This window comes from Amphibalanus amphitrite, unplaced genomic scaffold, assembly GCF_019059575.1.
Source record: "Amphibalanus amphitrite isolate SeventyFive unplaced genomic scaffold, NRLGWU_Aamphi_draft 001452F_arrow, whole genome shotgun sequence".
NCBI classification, from domain to species: domain Eukaryota; kingdom Metazoa; phylum Arthropoda; class Thecostraca; order Balanomorpha; family Balanidae; genus Amphibalanus; species Amphibalanus amphitrite.
In genome coordinates, this window is record NW_024882945.1 from 60,059 (window position 1) to 86,732 (window position 26,674).

Sequence of the window (26,674 nt, forward strand, 5' to 3'; positions counted from 1 at the left end):
ATTATTTCGCCTTTTGCCATCACGGATAACCACGCTTCTGCATCCACGCATTTTAGACTGCTCGCATGCTTATCTGACCATATCTGATCAGTTCCCGACTTTGTTTTACTAAAGCACCCGTTTGTAATCGATTAAGGCGCACGTATCAATCCGATAATATCATCTGATAATCTACAAGCATATTTATCCCATAATCCACAGAACGAGACGTAACCCACGAATAGCCCAGATAACATCAGGTAAACCGTTAAAGCCTTTGCCGGCTACCCGCCAAGTGCCAGTTTGACATTGCAATCTGAACATTGCACTGCAGGAAGTACCCAACCACGAACTGCTCCAGTTGTGTTTCAATAGAAAAAACACAATTCTAACGAATAGTGTTTGTCAATTTTCAAACAACCTGCGGTTACATTCGCTCATTCACTCATTCATTCATTCATTCATTCATTCATTTATTCATTCTTAAATGCATAACCAAGTCATTCGCTCATTCACTAATTCAATCGTTTCGATCATTTTTTTCTCGTTAAATAATGCACATTTTGGTTTACGTATTCATACATACAGCCAAACAATCACTTGTAAAACATCACTATTCACATAAACAACAACTGACAACAGACAATGCTGAAAATCAGAAGCGTACCGAGTACTCTGTGAGTGTTAAAAATCACCTTTGACGGCAAGGGTCGAATGGAATACATAACCTGTCCAATGTTCAATAAAATGTTCGCCTGTTCAATTTCTATGCAATAAAAAACGAGAAAAATAGTTTGATTCTAGTTTACGTGGCAATGCATCCGCATCTTCAGTCATTTGAAGATAAAATACCCGATTCGACAAAAGCGCATTTGATTAGAAATGTCATTGACAACTTAACCCTCGCCCGTATTGGTGTTTTTCCAGCCGCGAACGTATAGGGGGGGGGGGGGTCCGTTGGACCCCCCCTTGCCGTTTCGCCCCTGATCGAGCTAGAGCTTCGCGGAAAAAACGAGCGTGTTGCCCGTGACGAGAGCAAGCCGATGATACCCAATTTTAAGGTCCTAGGTCAGGGGTCGGCAAATGGTGGGGCATGCCCCCTTTGGGGGTAATGGAGCCCTCTCGGTGGGGGTAATGAGGGATTCTGAGAAAACCTATGTTTTTAATTAGTGGCTCCATTGATGGAACCATCGCGACTATTGCATCCCAGGGTTCAAAGATCAGCCCAGGTCAAAGGCACAGCACACATCGATTAGATACCAATTTTCACGTAGCTGCTCGCCTCACCATCTCACCGCGGCTCCGTACAGTCGTACAAAAGCAGATACAATTTTTAACTGTCGCCTGTCTGTTGGCGTTTCCACAGCCGCTAACGTAAGGGGGAGGAGTCGATCGGACCCCCGCGGCCTCTCGGACTCTGAGATGGAGCTGCGCATAAAAAACCGAGCGTATTTCCCGTGACTATAGGAAGCCGCTGCTGCCCATTTTTAAGGTCCTTGGTCATTTCGTCTCATTCAGGAGGCCAAAGACAAGTGTCGAGAAAATCGGGACCCGCTATGACTTCTTGAAGTGAGATTTTATGGCTCAAGATGATCTAAAAAAAAAAAAACTCAGCATAAGCCAATGATCATTATGGGTTCAACTTCAGAGGCCAGTTTTACCGACAGACAAATAGCCGCCTGCCGGAATTTTTCGCCCAAAGATCGCTTCACATACGGAGCGTTAACTGTAAAGCCCTATCCACTTACATGCTCACCGCGCTTACTCCGTATGTGAAGCGGTTTTTAGGCAAAAATTCCGGCAGGCGGCTATTTTTCTGTTGGTAAAACTGGCCTCAGGTTTTCCCGGGCAGGTAAAGAAAAAAAAAAAATGATTGGCTCGAGGGTACAATTTGGTCGTGATCCAACGGCTTTTACGTGAGCTTTTAACGAAAAACCACCCGCCGCCCCTATATGTACGAGGGTTAAATGGGATATATTAAATGCTTTGTGGAGGAAGAGTCATATTTGATGCATCGGAAATGCAGAAATACCCAAGAGTTCCAGAAAGGTATGAAATTTCAGTAAACTTGGTTGTGTCAGCAATGGGGTCGGGTAGGTGGGGGTAATGGCCCTGCCTGGCGCCTAAGAAGGGGGCACAACCCCGAATGACCTGCCGACCACTGTCCTAGGTCATCGGTTGACCTTCCAGGTCAGGTCAATGACCCAAAAGTCGGGAAAATCGGGACCTGTTAGAAAGTCGTAAAGCGTGGCTGCAATGGGGTTTTTCGGGGTGCTGATCACGAATATCATGTTAGTTGTGATCGCAGATGATGTATTCATGCATTTAAACCAGGTCGGGTCAGGTCAGGTCAGGTTAACCAGTAAGGGTATTCGTAGTAGGTGGCAACCGCCTCTGACAGCTTCGTTACATGTTACGGAGGTGCCAAAACTGCTTCGTAAATGTTCATATGGTTGCTAAATTCGAATTCAGCTCCAAAAACTGGCCTAGAAACATGTAAAACTCGAAAAAGTGAACCGAGGTCACCAAAGGTCAATGACCTGACCTGACCTTCCGGTGACCTTGACACCCACCCTAATACATGAGAGCAACATCATATCCCATGTTTGAACGCTTAAAACCACGAAACTGCAAACGCGCGGCTAATGCGAGCCGACATACGCCGAATCGCGATTCCGGCCAAACATGGTCTCGAAAAGTAGGTCACAGGTCAAAGGTCATTAGGGTCAGGGTTATGAAAATTTCAGCGTAGGTGTAGAATTGATTAACGCGAGTGTACTGAGAGTTTCGCCGCGATCGGCCGCTTTTTACGCGAGTTTTTCGCGAAAAACCGAGGGGGGTCCGTTCGACCCCCCCCCCTATACGGGCGAGGGTTAATTAACAAACATTTTGAACTAAATCAGCTGAATGAGTTCACATACTTAACTTTCGCGGGCCACCGATGGGGGGATTTTTCGATTCCCCCTGAGTTTTAGAGATCGAGACAAATTACGAACATAGTTGTATACCATATAACCTAGAATAAAATGTAAAGACTACTTTGGTGACCTGAGGTCAGAGCTCAGGGCAATATCCCGAAGTAAGGTTTTAGTTTTTTTTTGCAAATAACTACCATCAATGGTCGTAGTGTTAGTGGTAGTTACGGGTAGTTAGTTAGTGGTACAAACGCATCTGTCTTCTCAGTATGCGTCGAATGACATAGGACACTTTGTTTGGAAAAAGGTTAGCTTCTATGTTGACCTCATGTGACCTCGAGTGACCTTTAGTTGACCTTGACACATATGTGGTCTTGTTTATGTATATTATAACCGCTGATCAAGAACCTGTCATCAGTGTTACTCAAAATTTTCATTTGAAACCCCAGTGTAATAAAATAGGCGAAGCATAATGGCTGACATGAATCAGTGAAATAGCCTCTAGGAAGGATACCGTTGCATGAGCCTGACCTTGGGTCAGCCATACCTCTTTCTTTAAACCACAAATGGTGCCGCATAAGCTTGAAAATATTTCACAACATTTTAGAACTCGGTACACAGGATATCAGAAAAAGTGGTTACTTTAACCCTCGCTCCGCTGGGGGGGGGGGGGGGGGCAATTTGGCCCCCCTGTGGTTTTTCCTGAATAGGAGGAAAACGGCGGGCGGCGCAGCGCCGCCAAATTTTCAGTACCTTCCTGGGCATCAATTTGACACCTTCACACAAAAGTCTTAGGTCACCTTAGATCAGGAGTTATTGAGGTCAAACTGAGGTCATGTTCGAGCAAAAATGAGCAAAACACATGAAATCTTGAAACACTCACAAAAGCTACAGTTACCAAGCAATTTCAAAGTTATTTATATGGTCATGTAGACAAAAGACAGCGCTACAAAACTGTTATCTCGGATTTTCAAAATTTTGGGATTTTGACCCCCAAAATTAAAATAATGTTTTTTTTAGAAAAACGCAAAAAAAAAAATCCCAAAACTATTCCGAATTTCGAAAAAAGAAATATATGTGATAGTGTCTGCGCTCTTCTATACACATACCAAATTTTTTATCGATGCCTCCTTTTTTGGCCAAGTTATAGCGAAAAAAAAAACTGTTCAAAACTGATGACGTCATACTTTTTACTCAATTTTAGACCACGTAGCGGAAAACGAAAACCACCGTTGAAATCCCCGTGACGAGCTGCATTGAATCGATACCCATTTTATGCAAAATATCAGCTTTGAAATTTGACCTAATTTGACCTGACCTTCACCGGAACATAATCTAAACTGACACCAAAGGCTGCCTTGTGTCCCCCAGTGACCTGACCTCTGTGACCTGACCTGGTATCAGTGACCTCAAATAGCAAAATATGCATTTGACGAACATTTCCCCATCGATGATTTTCAATGAAATGCATTTTACCCGATTTTACAACGCATTTCTTGAAATGCCTGTTAACGGTGAAGATTCGACATTTGACCCGACCTGTGACGTCATCGGCTTGACCTAGGTCAATGAAATTGGGTCACAAGGTTGCCCTGTTGGGGCAATCCAACACCGTTTGCCGCTTGTCGCTATGTTACGTGGTTCTCGAGATCTTTAGGGGGGGGGGGGAAATTGAGCCCCCCCTCAGCAGGGCGCGTTGCTCGGCAGACCCCAGCGGGGCGCGGGTTAACCCACGAGCCGCTGGGGGGGGGGGCATAAAGTTGCCCCTGTTTACGTTTTGTGGAATATCTCCGAAACCTGCGGCTACGAACGTGAATCTTGGCATAGCTTCAAATGAATACCTAGGCAATATTTGAGGAAAGTTTGGTGGTTGTAGCACTTAAGATGACGTCACAGTGACGTCATAAAATTTTGTCGTTTTCCGATATCGACCGTTTCTGATGTCGCTGAGCATGAAACTCAACTGTAAATGAATTAGACAGCACCTACTGTCATCCCAAAACATCTAAGCACACTTTCAACTAGGTTCTGACCAATAATCGGTCCTTTATACATATTCGGTCTCATATATCGGATATATCATGAGGAAACTGAGAGTCGCAAATTTATAATTTGACTTCTGACGTCACTGTGACGTCATTTCAAATGGGATCGACACCAAATTTGGACACAACCTCGGCTAGGTATTCAGGAAGGCGTGTGCAAAGTTTTGCTTCTCTATCTCTTCGCGTTGCGACGATATCGTCGCTGAAGTAAAGGGCCAAACAACCTCGGCTAGGTATTCAGGAAGGCGTGTGCAAAGTTTCGCTTCTCTATCTCTTCGCGTTGCGACGATATCGTCGCTGAAGTAAAGGGGGTCGAATTCCTTAGGTTGGCTTCTTTTCTTTACAAACAGTTTTGCCCGATTTTGTACATTCTGCCAGCCTATGGAGTCTGGAGCACATAGCCCAAAATCTCTACTCATCTGCCTTTTTTTAATTTTAATTTCTGACCTTGAAAATTCATCTAGGGTCAAATTTTGGGTATCTAAGATTTTTGCGGAAACCGTCGTTTGAAACCGCTTTTGTTTCTATAACTTATTATCTGAGCTAGATGGGGACGAAAAAAAAAACTCCCCACTGGGCTGCAGTAGTTGTAATTACCGCCCAGGTCCGCGGTGTAAACCCTTATACGGGATGGAATTTAACAAATTTTCATGGTATGCCCGGACCAAGAGGGAGGGGATTGGTGGAGCCCCCTTGCCGTTTTACCTCTTATACAGCTGGAACTCCGCAAAAAAGCGAGCGTGCCGTAATACGGTAATGAGAAGGAGCGACTGGTGCTCAATTTTACAGTCTCAGGTCACTTGGGTTTCGCTGAGGTCAGGTCAAAGGACCGAATATTCCGATTCGCTTTTTGGTGTATACTTTCGCCAAAAATGGTTCGCAAACCGCGATTTTGGCGTCATGGTATTCCTTATTCTCAAGCAAAGCGAGTTAAATGTTTTGGTTTAACTAAGGTTAACTTCGGGAACTAACTCAGGTCAATGTCAGGTGAAAGCCATTCAGACAACGAATTAAGTAGAGGATCATGCCACATATAACTCGATTTGGCAGGCCTGTGTGAGGCCTGTGTGGCAGGCCATCATAGCTCAATTCGATCTGCAGCTACTGACGGAAACTGAAATGACCTAAGTGACGTAATGCATGACGCCACGCAGGGCACGAAATGCGACAGTTAAGCATCGAGCCTCAAAAAGAGTATAAGAACTCGCGATTTCATGATCTTGATAGTAATGGAATGGAAAATTTCCGGTACCAAAATTTCACTTTATATATTTCTCCTAATAATTGTGAGATCGCATAACCAATATCACCTCAGCTGAACTTTATAAAAAAAAACAGAGAGGAAAGAGTTTGGGATACTTGAGGAATCACAAAGTACAAGAAGCTTCATTTCTCAGCGAAACATTCCCTAGCACTGGCAGTGCTAGGGAATGTATCGTATCGCCGAGTTGCATTTAACCCGAGCCCCGTGGGGCTATCGGCGGACCAGGGTTGTGCTTGACTCATGAGTCGAGTCAGAAATTTGACTCAACTCTCACTCAAATGAGTCAGATTTGAGTCGAGTCGGATAAAATGTTGAGCTGTTGAGTTGAGTCAGAGTTGAGTCGGACAAAAATATTCAGGCGTCGAGTTGAGTCAGAGTTGAGTCAGTAAAATAACTTTTGACATTGAATTGAGTCAAACATTTAGGAACATGAGTCAGCTGACTCAACTTTCTAGAAACAAGCTTTTCATCCCCCCCTCCGCTTAACAACTTCGCCCTGGCCCTGCTGCCGAATTTTTTCACCCCCGACCCCGCTCAACAACTTTTTTATCTGAGTCAATTTTGAGTCAACTCACTTGACTCAACAAAAAAAATTTGAGTGAAGTTTGAGTCGACTCATATTTTCATTGAGCCGCTTGAGTCATGAGTCGAGTCAAGGGAAAAAATCAGCTCCTTGTTTGAGTCAGAGTTGAGTCAGGGCTTTCTGAAGTTGAATGATGAGTCGAGTCGGCAAATTATTTTGAGTCGAGCACAACCCTGCGGCGGACTCCACTACCCGTAAGGGAGGGCGGGAGAGGGGGACGGGGCGTTTCGGCTCCCCATAAGATCTCGGAAAATTACCGGCCATGAGGTCACTGATATCAGGTAAGGTCACAAAGGTCAGGTCACCGAGGGTCGAAATATGAGTGTCGTGTGATACATGTTTTATGGTCCATTTTACATGAAAAATGCGATTGTGTGGGTCAGGCAGCCTTTGGGGCCAGTACAGGGTATATTCTGGTGAAGGTCAGGTGAAGGTTCGGTCAAATTAGGTAAAATTTCAAAATTGATATTTTTGCATCAAATGGGTATCGATTCGGTGCAGCTTGTTATGTGCGGAGTCTCATGGTGGTCTTTGCTTTGTCCTAAGTGGTCTAGAATTGCTAAAAATTGATTTGAAAATTTGACGTCTTCAATTCTGAACGTTTTTTTGCAATAAGTTGCACAAAAAAGAGTTGTCGATCTCAAATTTGGTTTAAGAAGACGGTAGGGATTATCATAAATATTCAACTTATTCGAGATTCAAAAGCCTTTGGGATTTTTGGGCTATTATATCCAAAAAATACTTCTTTTACTTTTAGAGTCAAAATAAAAAAATCACAAATCCTAGATTTCAGTTTTATAGCCCTGTAAATGCTATAAAACTGCACCTTTTAGGTCCAGAACATATTTCTGTAGCTTCAAAGCTGTAGGTTTCACAGCTCTTCCCGCAACACCTTTTTTGGGTCGAAAAATGGCAGAAACATGACGTAATTTGTAGCCAACCTATCAAAGCCTGGAAAAATATTTCGTCACAATGCGTAACATGGATACCCCGGGGGGGGGGGTGGGCTCCTGAACGTTCGGTGAAAAAAATCTGCAGTCGTTTAGGAGATACCTACGTAGGACAAGAGGGGGGGGGGGCGCGTTTCGGTCCCCTCTACAGGGCGGGTTAACAAGCAGCATGTTGGGGGGAGAGGTTGAACACCCCCTGCGGTTTTTGGCAACTATTTAGAAAACGACGGCGCTGAGTTTTTCGGCACACCTTATCATACATCTCATTGCACATGTAAAAATTTCAGACCATGGGCCCTCAAGGTCAGGTCACCAGGTCACGTCAGGTGACCTATTGTCTCCAAAAATTCAAATTTGCTTGTCACAGCTACACTGACACGGCTCGCTTTGAAACATTCCGCAATTTATCAAGAGCAGCAGTATGCACAAAATGTGTATCATATAATGCTGATATCGGTGACCCACAGGTCACGTCAATTTTGCGCCCTCTCTATTATAAGCAAGTGGAGGAAAATTGAAAGGCAACTCTTTTGGACGAACGTCATTCTAAACACCCTCAAACACCGATTTGTACAAGCACACGTGATACACTCGACCGAAAAATGGCACCGGTGACCCTTTCGTATGACCCTGAAGTCATCCTCAGGTCACGAAAATTATCTTACAGTTTTACGCCAATAACGTTTGATAGAGGCATGCTAGAGCAATGAAAACACCTTACATGCGTTCAACTCAACGATACCGACGAACTAAAATGGAAAACAATCCTTTTTTGGTCAGGTCATGACCGTGACCTTAAACCAAACTTTCAAGTTGACAGGTCTAGGTCAAAATATAGTTCATTTGACGCGTCTTGACGAGAGGAACACGATGCCAGTAATCGTAATTTTGCGCAACTTATGCAGACAACCCGTTTTCGGAAAAATCGTCTATTTTGGCCGTTTTTATAAAATTGTCGAAATACTCTGGTGACCCGACCATTGATCGGTTATAAGAATGGCTGAAGCAATTTCACGTTTTTTACGCTGTTTCCAACGCCGCCTACCACGTATCGTCGTATCGCTAGGTGGCTCAGGAGCCGAAAGAGAGGGGACACCCCCTTTCCAGCATAATGGATAAACAAATTAAAAAAATGAAGTTCAGAAAGGCTTCACATTATCGAAATTAACCAAAATGTCCAAATGGATGAGACAATTACGGCATTTCCGGAGGCATTAATAGAACGCAATCAATTTAGAAAAAGCTTAGAAATATTCGTAATATAATTACAAACCAATCAAACAATCAATTTCAGGTAGACAAAATCAGTTGTTATTACTTGACAGTCACACTCGCCGGCCAGTATGAGAGGGGAGAGGGTGATGCAAGCCCCTGTGGGCCTGTGATATGTTCGCAAAAAGCGCACTAACGAGGGCGTGTGCCCATGGGCATACTTTTGGCACATTACTGAAAATGTCCTATGATTCCATTCAATCCGAGATCTGGATCCGTGAAATTCGAATCCAAATCCATTTTTCTTAGATCTGTGCACATGTCTGGTTACAACAGCCGGTATATTGTCAAAGTACCACTGAAATTAGACCAATTTTTCCATAACATCCAGACAGAGCTTTGCATCGATTTCAATAGAACTTGAAGAATGACAAGGGTGACATTGGAGCAGGGTGGAACGTGAAAAGTGACATTCAGCCCCCTGTGTGTCATAATATGGATCTTTCTTTAAGCTTGTTGACATGAGGTAACAACAATTCTGAAGTAAGATAATTCGTTGTCCTGACAGGATAAAGGAAATGACAATAAGCTAACACAATGGTTGACATCCCCTTCCCAAATTGAACAAACTAAAAGTGACGGAAATAAGTAAGGAACGACGGAGCATGCTACGTTGCTTTTGAAAATTGTTAAGTTCCATTGCCCCATACTGGGTTACATGGAGCATCGGAGCACATATGGCAAAACCATTTTAGACTGGAACTAATTGCCGACATACGCAGACGGGAGTTCCCAATGAGTGGGTCTTCCTCTCCGTTCTGATTATTATTTTCCGTATCATTTGAAAAGGTCGGCTGATTCTAGGACAGCTCACATGACACAGGTGCCCGGTCTAATGTGGCCAATTGGGAACACTATCGCAACAAATTAAACTCAGTGCCTAATGAATGCAACTTTAATGACTATCTCTGGTTACTTCCCGACTACACAGAAAATTAGCCAACAGTCCACGCAAAGATAAAAAAGAATAAAATAGATGCTCTTATGAAGATTCAAGTAAAACCTGATACTGATAGCTGCGCCAAGAAATACTTATTTCGTTGCCAATTTATCTCCGATAAATTGGCCGAAATTTGGCCTTATGTCGGATTTCCACTTTCAGCCAGCTACTTATTATAAATTTGAACGTTATTTCTTAAAACAAAAAATGGAGCTTGAAAATCACACTTTTTACTGGGAAACATAACTTTAAAAAGAGCATATCGTCACTTTTGAAACAGACACCCAAGCAGAACTTTAAAATGTTGGCTGAAAATGGTTGATTACTGTACCAATGACTACACCGATCTTAAAATAAATTTCGTCGTTAAACATATGGGACTATATCGGGTAATTGTATCACTGACTAATGAAGAAGGAAGGTCAAGTAACAGGACAGGACGCCAATTACCGCCATTTGAGAGGCGTTGGCCGATCCGAGAGATGCCCCCCCCCCGGCGGCGTCCGAAATTTAAGAAAAAAAAAAACGTTTTTTTTCGAGAGCAAAATGAACACTATACGACCTGTATGAGAACAAGTTAACTATGAACTGCAGAGTAGTACATACGTGAGTAATCGAAATGAGAGTAGTTTTTTAAAGCTATTTAGATGTATGCTCCCCTCCCGCTCAGGACTCAACGCAGCTTCCTGGATCCACCAGAGTGGAAAGGGGGAACTTGCAAGTTACATCACAGGCAGCACTCCCCGTAAGAACGGTTTCGGCAGCCAGGTCAAGGACCCCGCTACTTCCCATCTGATCAGGGCAATGTGACAATCACAGAAACCCTTTGATCGCTATAAGAACAGGATAAAGTAGTAGTCATGTAGCACCCAATCCTCCCATTTGGGCAAAATAGTAACAACGCTAATTTTCAGGAACAAGACGTCTGTACATTGAAACAGGGGAACTGTATGTAGGTAAGGTGAAGCAGGGCAATAATACACAAAAAAGCATCGTATTGGAAGTACCACAAGGAACAGTTTTTACACAAAAGCCAGTAAAAATCACTTCGCGCTCACAAATACAGCGCGTAAGCCAAGAATAAAGTACAAGTAATAACACTTATACCAATTTCACATGCTCACGGTATTTGCATGCACACGGGCTCCATCCACAATCTCTCAAACTTACGTCCAGACTCACAGACTCACTCACATTCACACTCATATGCTCACTCACATTCGCACTCGCATTCACACTCACGTGGTCAACTCAGGACGACGCGAACTCCCAAGCCAGACTTAGTCGCGGAGCACGCACGCACGCACGTACGCACGCACGTCACGTCGCCTCATCGCGACGTCGCCTCGTATATCGCTTCATTCCTCGTGCCAAGAGGCATGTGGGCACCTCAAGTGCGCGGAACCTCCTACCTAAAGCGATTTAGGCACCTCCAGTACCTTCATCCAAGGGCATGTTCTCCTGTAGATGGGTATGCCTACCTCATGGGCCCGGGGTCTCCTACCACCTACCCCATGTGACTAGCTCATGTCACAGCTCATCGCGATGTCTCCTACCTACAGCAGACCATGTGACGAGCCCATGCGATCCCAGCTTAGCGCGATGTCTCCTACCTAAACAGAGCATGTAGCAGCAGTAGCAGCAGCGCCCGCTGTCCTTCCGCACCGCCCGCTCGCTCCACCCGACCCCTCCTGTGTCTGGTATCATCGCTCTCTCCCCTCTCGCTCTCCGCGCCACGCCCTCCTCTCTCTCTCGCTCCGCGATGTTCCCTCCTCTCGCCGTGCATGTTGCTTCCTCCGGGGTCTCGCTAACTTGGAGTCCGCTTGGCCATCAGCGCCCACAGTCTACATGAGCTTCCGAAGCCTGTATTAAAATAGCGCAACAATGCGGTATTTCAAGTCACCACCGAGTCAGTCGGTTCATGACAAACCGACGAATGACGTCAGCCCCGTTTGGAATCACATAGTATGACAACGTTTGGCTCATATCGTAGAAACAGTATGCGGGGACCAAGTGTCCAGTGCAACACCGGTTGGCAGGCGCGCCCCATGTTGGGCGACAGTACGATACAAACAGACAACAAGAACATAGCGCCACCCCAGGCGTCTGGGCTCGGTCTCCGCACAACGCGACTGTGAACATTGACTGTGACGTTAACAATTGTAAGCTCAACATCTTAAAACACTGCGAGCACACCACTGAACGCCTGAACGGCTGCGAGCACCCATCGACGGAGCACCGTGTCCACCGCGGCACACATGGAGCACGTCCATAACACAAGACGTGTGAGCCGTCTGGGCGGCTGCACCAGTAGTGACGTCATAGTGACGTCACATCGGCGCAGCTGGCGCCGACACATCGGGTCCCGATTACCCGTACAGCCTCCATATGACGTCATGACATGTCCCTCGGACAGTCGCCCTGCCCGGCCGACAACATCCACACATAACATCCCCGGCGACGCCATACGAACATGCCCCCAATGACGTCATTTTGACGTCACGACTGCACCGAACCTGTGAGATCGGCCGTACACGGAATACGCGCCTGACTAGCCAGTGTAGGTGACCGTGACTCTACCTAGACAGACAGGCAACGTCCAACGTTCAACGTCCAACGTCCAACGTTCAACGTCACGGTCATCCAACACCAACCACGAGCGGTCCATGGAACATTTCCACATATACACGACCATTGTTGTGGATATTGGATCCAAACGTACACGTCCGTTGTTGTGGACATTAGCTCCACATATACACGGCCATAGTTGTGGACGTTGAGTCCACAGATACACGTCCATTGTTGTGGACATTGGATCCACACATACACGGCTATTGTTGTGGACATTGGATCCACACATACACGTCGTCCATAGTTGTGGACATTGGGTCCACATTTTCCACTATGGTCACTGAAATGCGCCACAACAGTGGCGATGGCGCTCAGCGCATTGACATCTACCCTACGTCCACCAGTGTAACTTCTAAACCATTCGTCGCGAGTTTGGCATCCTTTCTGACGTCATTTCTAAGATAAACACTCAAATTGTAGCCGTGTAAAAGCCACCGAAACACAGACGTTGAACATCCAGTGTGATGGCGGAGGCTCCCGAAGCACCAGTAACGCCCTCGTAACCGCGGCGGCGGCGGCGGCGCCCCAAGTTCCCCATGCTCGTCGCCCAATGACGCCCTAGTCCACCACTGACGTCATCCGCCCGGCCCGGCCGCGCCGCGTCTCGCCTGCACACGCCGCCGCCGCCGCTCCCTTTCGTCGATACCAGACACAATACGAGGGACCGGGTGGGGCTGGGGCGCCAGGCCTTCCTTCGCGCGCCCGGGCACCCCACTAGACCGAGTCTGTTCGCGCCCGAACGTGAGGCTTCACCTTCGCTGTCTCTCGCGCGAGGTACTTCCCCCGATATTGAGCGAGCTACACGGAGTCTGCACGAGCTCCTGGACTTACCGCTCCTATCGCCGACAGTGATTGTCCGCCCAGCCCGGCAAGTTTGCTCACATCGAAACTGATTTTCACCTGTCCCGCCGCAGTGTCAACGTAGTCGACAACCTCGCCCGCCCCGCCGCCGCCGCCGCCGCTACTAGACGTGGTCGTCGTGACCGACGAGTCAGGTTCAGCGTCTATGACCAGACGCGCTTCGTCCCCCGAGCTATGCCTCACGCCGCCGCCGGGCTCCGCCTCACCCCGCGTCGCTACCTGCGACGCGACATGCCCCGTCGCCTTGCCCATGGTGTCTTTGGACCACATGTCCGTGGACCTGCGGGACACCTCGTCGTCCTCCCCGGGCATCTCCTGGCACGCTTCTTTATAGCGACCCTCATCAAACGCCCTTCGGCACCGCTCCCACTGGATTTTCCTGGCGGCCGATCCGAGCGACGCCGGAGGCGTAGAACCGGGGGACTGCAGGGTCCGAGGCGCCCTCGAGGGCGGCGGTTGGGCGGGATACGCCGACCCCACCCCCGGAGCCGGGAGGATGCGGATCAGGTCCGGGGGCGCTGAACGGGGCTTGGTTGGTGCCGCCGACACCATGGAACGAAACTCGGGACGGACAGCAATTGTCGGCCGGCTGGTCGGTGGCGGGAACTCCACTCTCTCTAGTCTCTCAGCCCTTTCGGTCCTTTCAGCGCGTTCGGCCGCTTCATTCCTTTCCGTCTCTGCTCTTTCAACCCTCTGAGCCTCGGCTCTTTGCGCCTCGGCTCTTTGAGCCTCGGCTCTCTGCGCCTCAGCCCTCTGCGCCCTCTCGGCATGCTCCGCCAGCGTAGCCAGGTTCTCCGCAGCAGCAGCCGCCGCCCTGGGGTCATACTGCGGGGGTATACCGAGCATCGACTGCGCGTTCACCACAGTGGGAATGTACAGACGTCCAGACGCGGCACTGGCCGCGGCGGCGTAGTCGACAGGCGTCTGCCAGGGGGACTGGAGATCAGTGCCACCGCCAGCACCGCTGGAGCTCAGGGATAGGTCCATGGCGCCGTCGGGCGCGCGGTTCGGGGTCGGTGGCACGGAGATGGGAGGCGGCGGAGGTCGAGGGGTCATTGCTGCTGGCGGCGGCAGCGGCGGCGACGGCGCATGGTGGAGGCCCCTCCTCCGCCCGGGCTCCCTATCGGCGTACCGAATCACATCGGCAGGGTACCTGGCATCCCCGGTCAGTACCCGCGACTCGGCGGCAGCGGCAGCGGCGGCGGCGCGGCGCGACGGGCTCAGGCGGGGCCTTTCTGGGGGACTCGCCCTGTGACGATCGGGGGGACTGCGCGAGCGGCGCCGCTCCGGACTGACGTAGCGTCTCTCCGGACTGACGTAGCGCCTCTGGGGGCTGTAGCGGCCGCTGTCGGGACTGTACCGTCCCAGGTAGGGTTCACGTGCCGGCGGCGGCAGGCCGCGCTGTGGCAGATAGCGCGGCTCGGGCTCCAGTGACGGCCACGGCTCCTTACCTTGCTCCGAATCGAAATAAAACCGCTTCGAGTCGCTGGGGCCACCACTCTCGGCTGGCATCAGCATACGCTTGGTGGTACCTGCGGCAGGGCAAAGACCAGGGACGTGTCAGCATAGTATGGTTGTTACGGATGTTTGAAGGGTTCGCTATTTGCAAAGCAGTCTTGGTAAGTTTGTAACTTTGAACAGAAGATTTGTTGCGCAATATAAATCGCTGTTTCCAACTCTTTTTTTTGCAAGACATCAGAACGGATATCATCATCATCATCATCATCACATTTATTTGCATCACACACACAATGTGAGGTGACAAGGTGAGGTGACAGTTATAACAAGTAGCAGTACATATACATTGGGCCAGGTAGGTACATACATTAATGCCTGCAGAACAATGCTAGGCCACGCAAGGACATTCACAAGAGCCAATCATTGGACATTCTAAAACCATCGATAGTACCTATACTTTAGTTCAAGTTGTGTGCCTGGTGCTTTCATTTGTGACTGTTATGAGCCTAAGAATTTTACGCGAATGAGAGCAAGTGCTGTTGAGCAGGAATTTGATTGTGTCCACAATTCCATCATTCATACAAGAGCCACGAATAAGCTCACCATCAACATTGCCACATGCTATGTTCATTGTAACTTCAAAATTATTATTTCCGAGGCTATGTGTAAAGCTCAAGAATGATCCGTCTAACTCTGAAGGCGTAGTAGCTAGAACAGCAAGGCTGCGAATCATTATCTGCTTAAGCCTATGATCCGAGCGAAACAGATGAGCAAAGCCGCGAAGCGTAAGCGATCGGAGAAGCTCTTGAACCTTAGGAATGCCAAGCGCTGACATTAGGGCAGAATGATGGGCATACACAGGGAGCCCAATGGCTGCCTTTACACTAGAAGATTGAAATAATTCCAGGTTACTTATGTCAGCAGCTCTCAGTGGAGCAACGATGCTCCCAGATGTCAAAGAAGGGGCTACAATCGTGCGCCATAGAAAAGCTTTGTCTAAAGCAGACATAGCCTTGCTAAACATTCCTGCAGGTGTGAGCCCGTAAAAAGCTCCACGGGCACGTCTTACTCGAGACCGCGCATGCGCTGAGCCACGTAAATCAGTGCTGATGGTCACACCTAGATGCTGTGTTTCAGAGCGGATAGATAACTGCTGACCGGCCAACTGCCATGTAGGCAGCTCAGCTAAATGTTCAGCACCAAAGACAAGGCAATGACTTTTAGTTTTAGACTGATCAGGGTGAGTGAATTCGAGTCTCCAAGTGCCCGCGAACTCCCCCACAATGCTTAAAAGATGGCCAAGACTCATGGAGTTCGTAGAAACAAGCATTATGTCGTCAGCGTAACAGATCGAGGGGACATGATATCCCATTAGTTCAGCCCCAAGTCCACTATGATCAAGAGTCTGTATTAAGGGACGAAAAAATATGTTAGCCAGTACTGGGGAAAGGATGGCCCCTTGCCTCGTTCCACGTTCTAGTGGGAAACTGTCGGAACGAATGCCCATAAAGTCAATTTTGGCAATAAGCTTGCGATACCACGAGAGAAGCAGACACCACGAGCGATTCTCAAGCAGATCAAGAAGACGATAGAAAAGACCGTCATGCCAAATGCGGTCAAAACACTTTCTGGCGTCTAAATTAGCGACGAATACAGGAGATCCCCTTCTTAGGTGCCACTGGACAGTCTCAGAAAACAAAAGAGAGGCTTCGGCTGTTCCACGCTGTGGAACAAATCCAAACTGTAGATCGTGTGGAACGAACGATGTTTCAATTTCCTCTAAAACCATTATCTCTAACAATTTAGAGAAAGTTGAAATAAGTGAAATTGGTCTATAATTGTCCATATCACTTGGGTCAAGTCCAGTTCTTTTAAGCAAAGGCTTGATGATGCTGGTTGCAAATGATGAAGGGACATCCAATCTAGCAAAGCAAGCTGTAAGGAGGTGAGCTAACATGGCAAGCAGTTCAGGCGTGGAGCCATACAGCAGGTGCTCTGTGGTGATTCCGTCTGCTCCTGGAGCAGAATTACGCCTAAGGCGCAATATAAATCGGGAAACATCCGATGCGGTAACAGTACGAGGTTCGTCACCATTGCACCCAGCCTCTAAACGAGCAGATACAGCATCGCGGATCCAGTGCTGGTTTGGTGACAATTCAGCTACATTGTCCTGATGAATACGAGAAAAATGGGATCTGAAGCTGTCTGCGTCTACGGAGCATTCAGCAACCGTCACACCTCTCCGAGCTCTACTAACATGTCGCCAAAAGGAGCCTAAACTTTCCCCACGGCGAAGCTTGTGTAACAGCCGTGCCTCATGATCAATTTTCGATCGAGACGCATGCTTCCGCTCGCGCCGGTAGGCCCGTCTTGCTTCGCGATAGCAGTTATGCACATGCGTGTATAGCCGCTTACCAGATTCATGCCAGAGGTAAAGCCAAAACCGGGCTCTATCACGATATATGTATCAAATAAAACAGATTGACTGCAAAGAAAACTTGACATTATGGTTTAAGTGCGAAAATCAACCATATCATACACCACGTCTAAAAGTCGTCTATTAAAACTGTACAAATCAAGCTAAAGGTGTACTAATTGTTACAAAATATGGCAAAATAAACAGAAAATACTGGGCAATGCACCATACCGATAAAGTGAGCGATATTTTGAAAGTATTTAAACACAGGGTTTTAATATACACTCCCGCTGATCACGTTCGGTAAATCCACTTCAGTGGTTCAGCGATGGTTTCAGGTGTATCTCAACACCGGATTACGCTGCTTTATAGGTTTATAGGTACACTTACGCTGATCGTCCTTGGTGTACTGAAAGCGTTTAGGGCGATGGTTTGCGTGTTTATCAACACCGGGTATAAAAACATACTTACGTTGGTCGCACTCGGTACATTTGAAGTGTTTTGTGATACTCGGGTGCAGTATAGTGGTTAAGCGCAGCATCCAGTTTATTAAACACTTGTAGGCATACACTTACGCTGATCGCGCTCGGTGTACTGGAAGTGTTTCGGCTCGGAAACACAGCCATCAGAGGGTCGCTCCAGCTGGATGAAAACCCGCACCGGACTCCGGATCTCCTTATCGCGGTATGGCGGTGTCCTGAGGGGGAGGAGAAAACACACAGGTAAAGGGTGAGAGACGGGGTAGGGAGGGAGATAACACTAACGGGGAGTTATAACGGAATACTGAGGGAGTAAGCACACGGGGAGAGTTAAAGCCGGCGTCACGAAGGGAAACACATAAGTACGGGGAATAGAAGACGCAGTACTGAGGAAGAAACACAAAGAGGGAGAGCTAGATGGGTCCTGAAGGGAAAACACATCAGGGAAGAATTAAATGGGGTCCTGAAGGGAAACCACGTAAGTGAAGAGTTAATGATACGGTCCTGATGGTAAAACACATAAGGGAAGAGTTAGATGGGGTCCTGATTTTTCCGTTATATTGAAAAGACTCGCTTCGCTCGCTGCACTCGCTCGCTCGTAATAAATGGTACTACTCACTGGAAGATGATGGCATATTGATGATGACACTTGATGACACGGCCGTAGTCCTGCCAAATAGTCTGGTGGCTGCTGTCCTCCTCGAATACCAGAACCTTGATGTCATCTGGCGAGGGACAGAAAGCGAACCGGTTACAGAGGGGATACAGAAACAGCTGCACGTCCTAACAAGCTACTCAGGCGAGCGACATTCAGCATAATTCATTCTCAGTGGATCGCGCCGGTTGCTTTCACGGTCCACAGCTAAAAACATGTCGTTTGTTATGTTACACACACAACTAACCACTATACGCTCAATGCAAGCAAGAAGAAAGATCCGTACGTTTAAACAGCCCATCAAAGCAGAGATACAGTTGGTAATCTACAGTTTCTCGGCAACTGGAAGGACTGTCAAAGAAAAAAATGCTTGGCGTGAGGAAGAATGCGTGAAAAATGTCACGACGGCTATCATGTTCATTTAACATAGACGTATCATCAGAGGGAGTCAGATGTTTTAGAGGTATGAAGCTATAAAACAAGGCATGTTGTCTCCCCGCCATATATGATAAAGGGCCTATCCTCCTTTCCGATTCAATTAAAATACAGTCTGATATTGAGGCTTACTCGAAACCTCACAGCCGCCCTGAGCATAAAACGCTGCTATGCAGCAGTCACCATTGCTCACAGACGGACTTGTCAAGAAATGCGCAGAAGGCAACTGAGCAAATGTCAAACAGTGATTAGTCTTACTGCTATTTTGTCAAACACGTCAGGCGTTTCAATTTCAAGTTCCTTCATAAATGCATTTCGCTGAGTCGTTTTGCGTAACAGACGACGCAAAACAACTCTGAGAAGAGTTAGCGAGAACGGTCGCAGCACAACATCCTACAGAACTAACTAAATAATTCAATTACTATGACAACGTTAACATCACAGAGCTTTCTCGAAAAATCAGTCACATAATGTATCCGCGAAACATTGTCAATGAACCATAAAAGCCATTGCGGCGTAATGATGATACGACGCTGTTAGCCTATAGGCTACAATCAGCCGACATCTTTCCTGACATAAACCATGTTTATCCATATCTACAGTAGGTACACAGTAATTCACATACCGTGAACATTCTTCCATTACCACCAAAAAAAAAAAACATCCCTAATCGCTTTGCATAAGTCTGCAGCACATCACCTACACCACACAAAGCTTTCCACAAATTTCGCCATATTTGCCCCACCTCGAATTGGCACACACTTCAATACCGGATGCACGTGCGTGCGCAAACTACCCAGAGAGCTCTGCCGTTAACGATCTATCCCGGACAGGCATTGCCCGGTAACAGTTCTCGATCTACGCAGCGCCGACGGATCAAAGCCGGTTTCCATGGCAACCGATGTGACGCCAATGTATGAGTGGGCGAGCACCGCGACAGCAGTTCTCAAGGCGCTCAAGGCTTCTGAATGGGTCGCTCAATACCCAATCGCGACCGAGGGGGGGGGCCGGGATCACGTGGGTCACGTGGTACGTGCTGACGTGGCGCACGAGGCACGATAGAGGTTGTTAGTACTTAGTAGTGATGTCAATTACGGAAAATCGGAATACCGATACCAAACCAAATACCAACCAAAATCGTGGAGAAATACCGAAACCAAACCATCTTGGGAACATGAGGAAAATACCAACTTTTTACCGATTTCTTAGCCTCTTAAACATTAGCGAGGGGTAATGATACCAACAAAATACCAAACACATTAGGATTGAAATACCAAATACCGAGTTGATATCGGTTTGGTATAGGTATACCAAAAAGTTGGTATCCGATTGACATCTCTAGTTGTTAGACAATGAGGCGCGAGTATGGAAGCAAGCTTGTAGAGTGATACTGGCTGAAATGGTACACACCTGAACGATACCAGACTGGTTTCGGTTTGACAGTGAGCCTGACGGGCTCATGCTATGCTATGCTATGCCATACTATGCTAAAGCTATGCTATGATAGCTAGTAGCAGACCATATGACGGACTACGCGCACATAATACGGATGTCAAGGGGCATTTTTTATGCTTCTTTAACAGGCATTGCTTCGGCTGGTGTCAAAACTTTATTAGCTGCAGACTGTTTGTCTCAAACTATGGCAGTAGAAGCCTAAAACAGCCATCTCAGTCGAGGTGAAACGCAATGAATTGACCGCTACACGTCCCAGGCTAAGCTAATGATCAACACCACGTCACCCTGTCAGGGCCAGATGTGGTAGGTACTCGGTGCAGCTCAAAGGCCTCAATATGAACCAATCTGGGTGAGGCCAAAGGCGTAGATCGCGGTGCGCTGAATGCTATTTAATATAAAAATTGTTACATTCTGGACGGCGTAATTTCAGACTCTGCGGCGTAATTTCAGACTCTGCGGCGTAATTTCAGATTCTGCGGCGTAATTCAGACTCTGATTAAGACATCCGCAATCCACGGACTAGCCTGGAGGAATCGGGAAGCCCGCTCGATGGGCGCTGGGCCACATGCATCGGACACCATTGTGTCCGCTGCATTCATTCCAAAACCTATCAATGATCTGCTTTCCAAACCATGCCTGCTCTTGTTTTCCACTTGCGCATCCGTCCCGTGTTTCCAAACGAGGTAAAGCTACAACTTCTGTCAAACCTAACTGGTTTCGCTTTTGAAATATTATATTATTCATGGACATTCATGATAGCCCTTTATATCAAGTGCGCGTTACTGTTGATTTTGATTTCCTTCAATGCATCAAAAGCAAGATATAAAATTTTCTTGGCAGCTCTCCTCCCATTACGTCAACGAGTGCCACATTGATTACATACTCCAGCAATACGCTTCGTAACACTGAGCCCACGCCCTCCCGGCCACCGAATCCACACCTTCTCACAATGAACCCATACCTTCTCACACAGTGAACCCACACCCTCCCGGCCACCGAATCCACACCATCTCACAGTGAACCCATACCTTCTCACACAGTGAACCCCATCACCTTCTCGCCCACTAAACCCACATCTTCTCACAATGAACCTACACCTTCTCACACAATGAACCAACCTCAAAATGAACCATCACCTTCACACCCACTGAATCAAGACCTTATCAGTTATCACCCAATGAACTCGCACCTTGTCAGAGTAAACTCACACCCTCTCACACAATGAGCTCACACTACACAATGAACCCACACCCTCTCACACAATGAACCCACATCTCACACAATGAACGCATATCTCCTCACAATGAACCCACACCCTCTCGCCCACTAAACCCACACTTACTCACAGTGAACCCACATCTTCTCACAGTGAACCCACACCTCCTCACACACTCACACAGTGAACCCACTTACTCTTTCGGACGCGCTCCACGAGTAGCCAGATCTCCTTGTTTCCTGTACACGGACTGTGGGCTTCTGAGAGCTGAACGATCTTCAGCTCACCCGTCTGCGCAGACTCTGAGGGAGAGGGGTCACGGGTCAGGTCACAGGTCAGAGGTCACAGGTCAGAGGTCACATACAGAGATGAAAGATCACTGAGCAGGAGTGACGGATCAGGTCACAGGTCACTGGTCACAAGACAAAGATCTGTCACGGGTCATGTTACAGGTCACAGGTCAGGGGTTAGAGGTCAGAGGTAATAGACCAGAGGTCAGTCACCGGTCAGGTCACAAAGCACAGGATACTTCACAGTATCCACATTACCAATCAATTTTCTTTTCACTCCCAGCCCCATTTAGCAGTTTTCCTTCAGACCTGGTTTATTTATTTATTTATTTAGACATACAACGACTCCACAAGTAGGTGCTGTGGCTATTCTGCCGAGGTTTATCATAATATACAAGCCCTAACACATATTGAGGCATTCCCTCGCACATAATGCTCCATACAAAGGTGCCCCTTTACACTCACTGCCCATATAGATGTTTCCCTTTACACTAACTGCCAATGTAGTTATTTCCCTTCACACTTGCTGCCTATACAAAGGTTTCCCTTCACAATGACTGTCCATGCAGAGGTGTCCATTCTCACTCACTGCCCATATAGAGGGTTCCCTTCACACTGACGGTCTAATACAAAGGTTTCCTTTCGCCCTGACTGCCCAATATAGACGTTTCCCTTCCCACTCACTGCCGTTGTAGATGGCATCGCTGAAGATGGGCTGGCAGATCTCTTCCATCCGCATCGTCCCCGGATTCTGGTAGAGCGCCCGGAACCTCAGACACACGCGGTTCATGTTGATGCGCTGAGACTCCCGGTTCGCCTGATCACGAGCCTGGAAAAAACGCGGAGAGGGAAGGCGAAGTCAGTTGAGGAGGATTAGTTGGTGTGTTTCATCATTGTCCTTGGTGTTAGGATCAAGTTTTACTGCCAGCCTGCATCTAGAACTGGCTTTGTGGGTCCATTGTGTTACCATTGACTAGTTTTTTCCACTTAAGTAAAAAAAACAACACATTTCTAAGCGCAATGTGACAGATCGCACCCAGCCCTATTGTGTACTACAAGCATAACACCAAAAAGAGAGAGAGAGAGAGAGAGAGAGAGAGAGAGAGAGAGAGAGAGAGAGAGAGAGAGAGAGAGAGAGAGAGAAAGAGAAAGAGAGAGAGAGAGAGAGAGAGAGAGAGAGAGAGAGAGAGAGAGAGAGAGAGAGAGAGAAAAAAAAAAAACATTAATAGAAAAATGAGTGCATGATTTCCTATCCAAGTCATAATAAGTCACGAGCGCTCGTCCTCCCTCCCCTCCCTCTCCTACCGGGTGCAATGGCATAGTCGTCGTTACCCCCATTACCCCACTTTCCCCCATTACCTCCTGTCGATCGGCCTCGGTGGGGTTCCACAGCTTCCCCATGTTCATACGCTCCATCTCCATCTTCTTCTCGTCCAGCTTCCTGTTGGTGATCTTTTCCACCATCTGCTTCTTGGCCGTGTGGATGATGCCTAGGCCCTGGAAGCTGAGGGAGGGAGAGAAGCGTTAGGGGAAGACCGTAGTGAAGAGCCTAAGACAATTGGATGATGCCCTTGCCCTGCAAGCTGAGGAGTGAGGAGCGTTAGTGGTTGATGGTAGTGAGGAGGAAGCTAGTGATGGTAGGGCAGGTATTACAGTATGCTGAATTTTCTCTGCCCAAAGAGAGCAGATCATCCAGTTGCGTCGTCAAATCTGGCATCAAATAACTCATGTTCGTGGTACCATATTTTATTTTTAATGAACGTCGTAGCAATTCATAAAAAAAGAGAATAAAATAGATGATTTGTATCAGTATTGTGGTTGTTGTGGTGGAAGTGACAATAGTACAGAGAGACACATACGTAGTGGAAATACATACAAAACTCTGTGAGGACTTCAAGCCCCTACCCGGAGACTGGGCTAGGCCCGTTATATTTTTCTTTCTTTCACATAAGTAGGTACATTCATAAATGGGAATGGGGATGTTCCCCTTTTCATCGCGTCTGGCACCGCCTCTGTCACGCGCAAAGCACCACTGTGGACCTATGATAGCGTTAGGTCGGTATCGGTATCGAGTACGCACACACACACACACACAAATATCACACACAGAGATATGAGGACCTGCGACCAAATGAGGACCAAGGGACGTCTCCTTCCAAGGTTTGAGCGGTCTAAACTAAATCGTGTTGTAATGCCCTTGGTGAAAAAATGTGAATAAATCACGCTTTATTAAAGTGTAATTCGGACGATGCCAATAGGTCAGTATTATCCGAATGAAGCGCATAGGTTAAATGCAATGCTGCAAATGTGTGACCGTGCCCTAAATGGGCACAATTTCAATGTAGTTGCTCTCGCTCAAGTCTCGTCATTCGATAGCAAGCAGAAAACTAGCATTCCTCAGAAACTGCATCCTTCCATCGTCCGATTCAGATTGAATTTTACTGTCATAGAGTTTCAGAGATGAGCCGAGGTGATCAATTTATAAGGTCAATGCACCAAACAAAACTAACCGACGAGCATTTTTTATCGAGAACGCGATTGTATTTTCAATATCGACGTAATACTACGAACACGGACGTATTTATCATGCAACCGGCGACTTTATAAATTGTCTTTTGAATAACAGTTGAAACCTCACTGCGAAAAACTCGTTTGATCTGATTTTGTAATTTGCACGGAAATAACTCAAGACATGCTGGGAAACCCCACACGTGAACAGATCTGTCCGAAAAGAGAGCCGGTTGGACCGGATAAGCAGGATTCCTACCACCTCCGAGCTCGCACACAGTCCGTTTTTCAACTCCAAGTACAGTGAGAGAGCGGCAATGTTCGAAAAAATGTGTATATGGAGTGCAGCAAAAGTACATGAAGTACTTAACATGCAGCGGTCCTCACGTTTAATTTCATATATAAAACTTCTAGAAATGCATATTAGTCTATACGCAATGTTCTGAAACGCTCAGAGTTTACACATATAAAAAGCTTTGTGTTAACACAGACCGCAGTGATCAATGGTCATCGCAAAACTTGCCTTACATTACTCTCAAATCCCGATCAATATCATATTCTTACACGCAGCCCTCACCATAACCTTCACCTTCACCAATTCTCTCGCACGCCCTTCGCACTAATCCCCCACCCCACCGCTCACCATTTCTTTTCTCTCCTCCCACCGCTCACCATTTCATCTCACACCCGCCGCTCACCATTTCTCCCACCCGGCCGCTTGCCATCTCTCCCCGCTCACCATTTCTCCCCCCCCCCGCCGCTTACCATTTCTCCCCCCACCCCCGCAGCTCACCATTTCCCCCACTTCCGCCGCTCACCATTTCTCCCACTCCCATTTCTCACCATTTCTCCCACTCCCACTTCTCACCTGGCCGTGAAGTCGTTCTCCTGATCGACTCTCATCTCGGCGTAGCCTCCTGTGCAGTTCCTTCCCTGGAGTGTATGAACATGCGGAACCGGAGGAAGGTTCGAGGCGCCTTCCTCCACTGTGAACAGCTCGCAGCGGATGGTGGCCCGGTGGTTGAAACCGTCCAGCTGTGGGGGGAGAACGTGGTGGTCATGTAGTTGAACAGCTTCAGTTGAAGTGAGGAGAGAACGTGGAAGTCAAGAAGTGTTTAACATCTCGCCTTCAAGTTGAAGGCGGGAAGAGGGTAGGTTTTAGATCGACCCCCCTCCCCCCCCCCAGCTGTGTGTGGGGAGAGGCGTGTTAGACACGTGTTGGAACCTGTGTAACTGAAGGTGGGGAAGATAACGCGATGTTCGGAGCGGAAGTGGCAATGTCATTTACCGAGGTAAAATGACGTACCTAAGTGGGGAGTGGAGTGATGTCATCGACTCATCAATGATGCAACTAAGGCATATTCTGTAGTTACACGTTGGATGTACTATTATCATCATCAGCTATGAATAAGGAGAACCGATAAATGAATACAAGCTAAAAATGATGCAAACAAGCTTAATCACAGGAGTAAATTGACATCAAACCCACTAAGCAAAGGCTGTTTTGATGTAAGAGCATCTCACAATGCCATTCAGAGCATGTCATCATCATTTAGTTTCTGAGGCACCGCTTCGGCTTCCAATATCAGTTTCCTGAAAAACCCCCACCTGCTGTAATCCCTGTAATGCAGACATCCCAGCGGCCGCTCGGCCATCCATTATATCAGTGTCAGAAGTGCCCCGGGCTATACAACGACCCAATCAGACAGTTTCCCGTGTCCCCGATAGGTGTCACTGCGATCGCCGACCAACAGCGTTCGCGTCCCTGAGGCGGCAGACTTAGCGCAGTGAACGGTAACCTAAAGTCAGGGTTTCTTTTTTGTGATATCACAACATCCTATCCCATTTCCCAACTCCACCCCGTTTCCCAACCCTACCTCATCTCCTAACCCATTTTCGTATCTCCCCACAGCCCTATTTCTTTTCGGCTTCGTCTTATTCGCCAGGTAGGGTATCCACCGTAGTTTTATGGTGGATCCATCTCGCGTTCCGAATATCGTAGGCATAAATGCTGTTTAAGCGCAGGCAGCCACCGAATGTTAAGTACGCAAGTTGTGATGCTTCGATTTGTTGAACACTGGCAATGATGTAAATTTAACGAACTATTACTGAACGCACGCTCTAAATATAATATATACCGACGTTTATTGACAACCATCCAATAGTCACCTTTCCCAGAACACAACGACATAAAAACATATCTAAAAGAAAGCTCGCGAGCAGCACAACACGAACAGGATGCAATATTACCCTAGGACATATAAGCTGAGATCAAAGCACTCGCCGTTGCCTAGCAACGTCTGCGTTACCTAGCAACGCCGG

The 26,674-nt window shown here is 47.4% G+C and overlaps 1 protein-coding gene across 1 annotated transcript in view; it reads right to left on the reverse strand.

Moving 5' to 3' along the window:
* LOC122373166 (nuclear factor NF-kappa-B p100 subunit-like) overlaps positions 1–26,674 on the reverse strand; it is a 110,590-nt gene that overhangs the window by 15,032 nt on the left and 68,884 nt on the right. The window contains exons 4-10 of the mRNA XM_043350992.1: positions 25,221–25,387; positions 23,204–23,348; positions 22,529–22,673; positions 21,752–21,856; positions 18,413–18,518; positions 17,890–18,011; positions 14,892–14,972 (exon numbers count right to left, since the gene is read on the reverse strand). Of these exons, the coding sequence (XP_043206927.1) occupies positions 14,892–14,972; positions 17,890–18,011; positions 18,413–18,518; positions 21,752–21,856; positions 22,529–22,673; positions 23,204–23,348; positions 25,221–25,387 (871 nt within the window). The remainder of the gene's footprint in view (positions 1–14,891; positions 14,973–17,889; positions 18,012–18,412; positions 18,519–21,751; positions 21,857–22,528; positions 22,674–23,203; positions 23,349–25,220; positions 25,388–26,674) is intronic.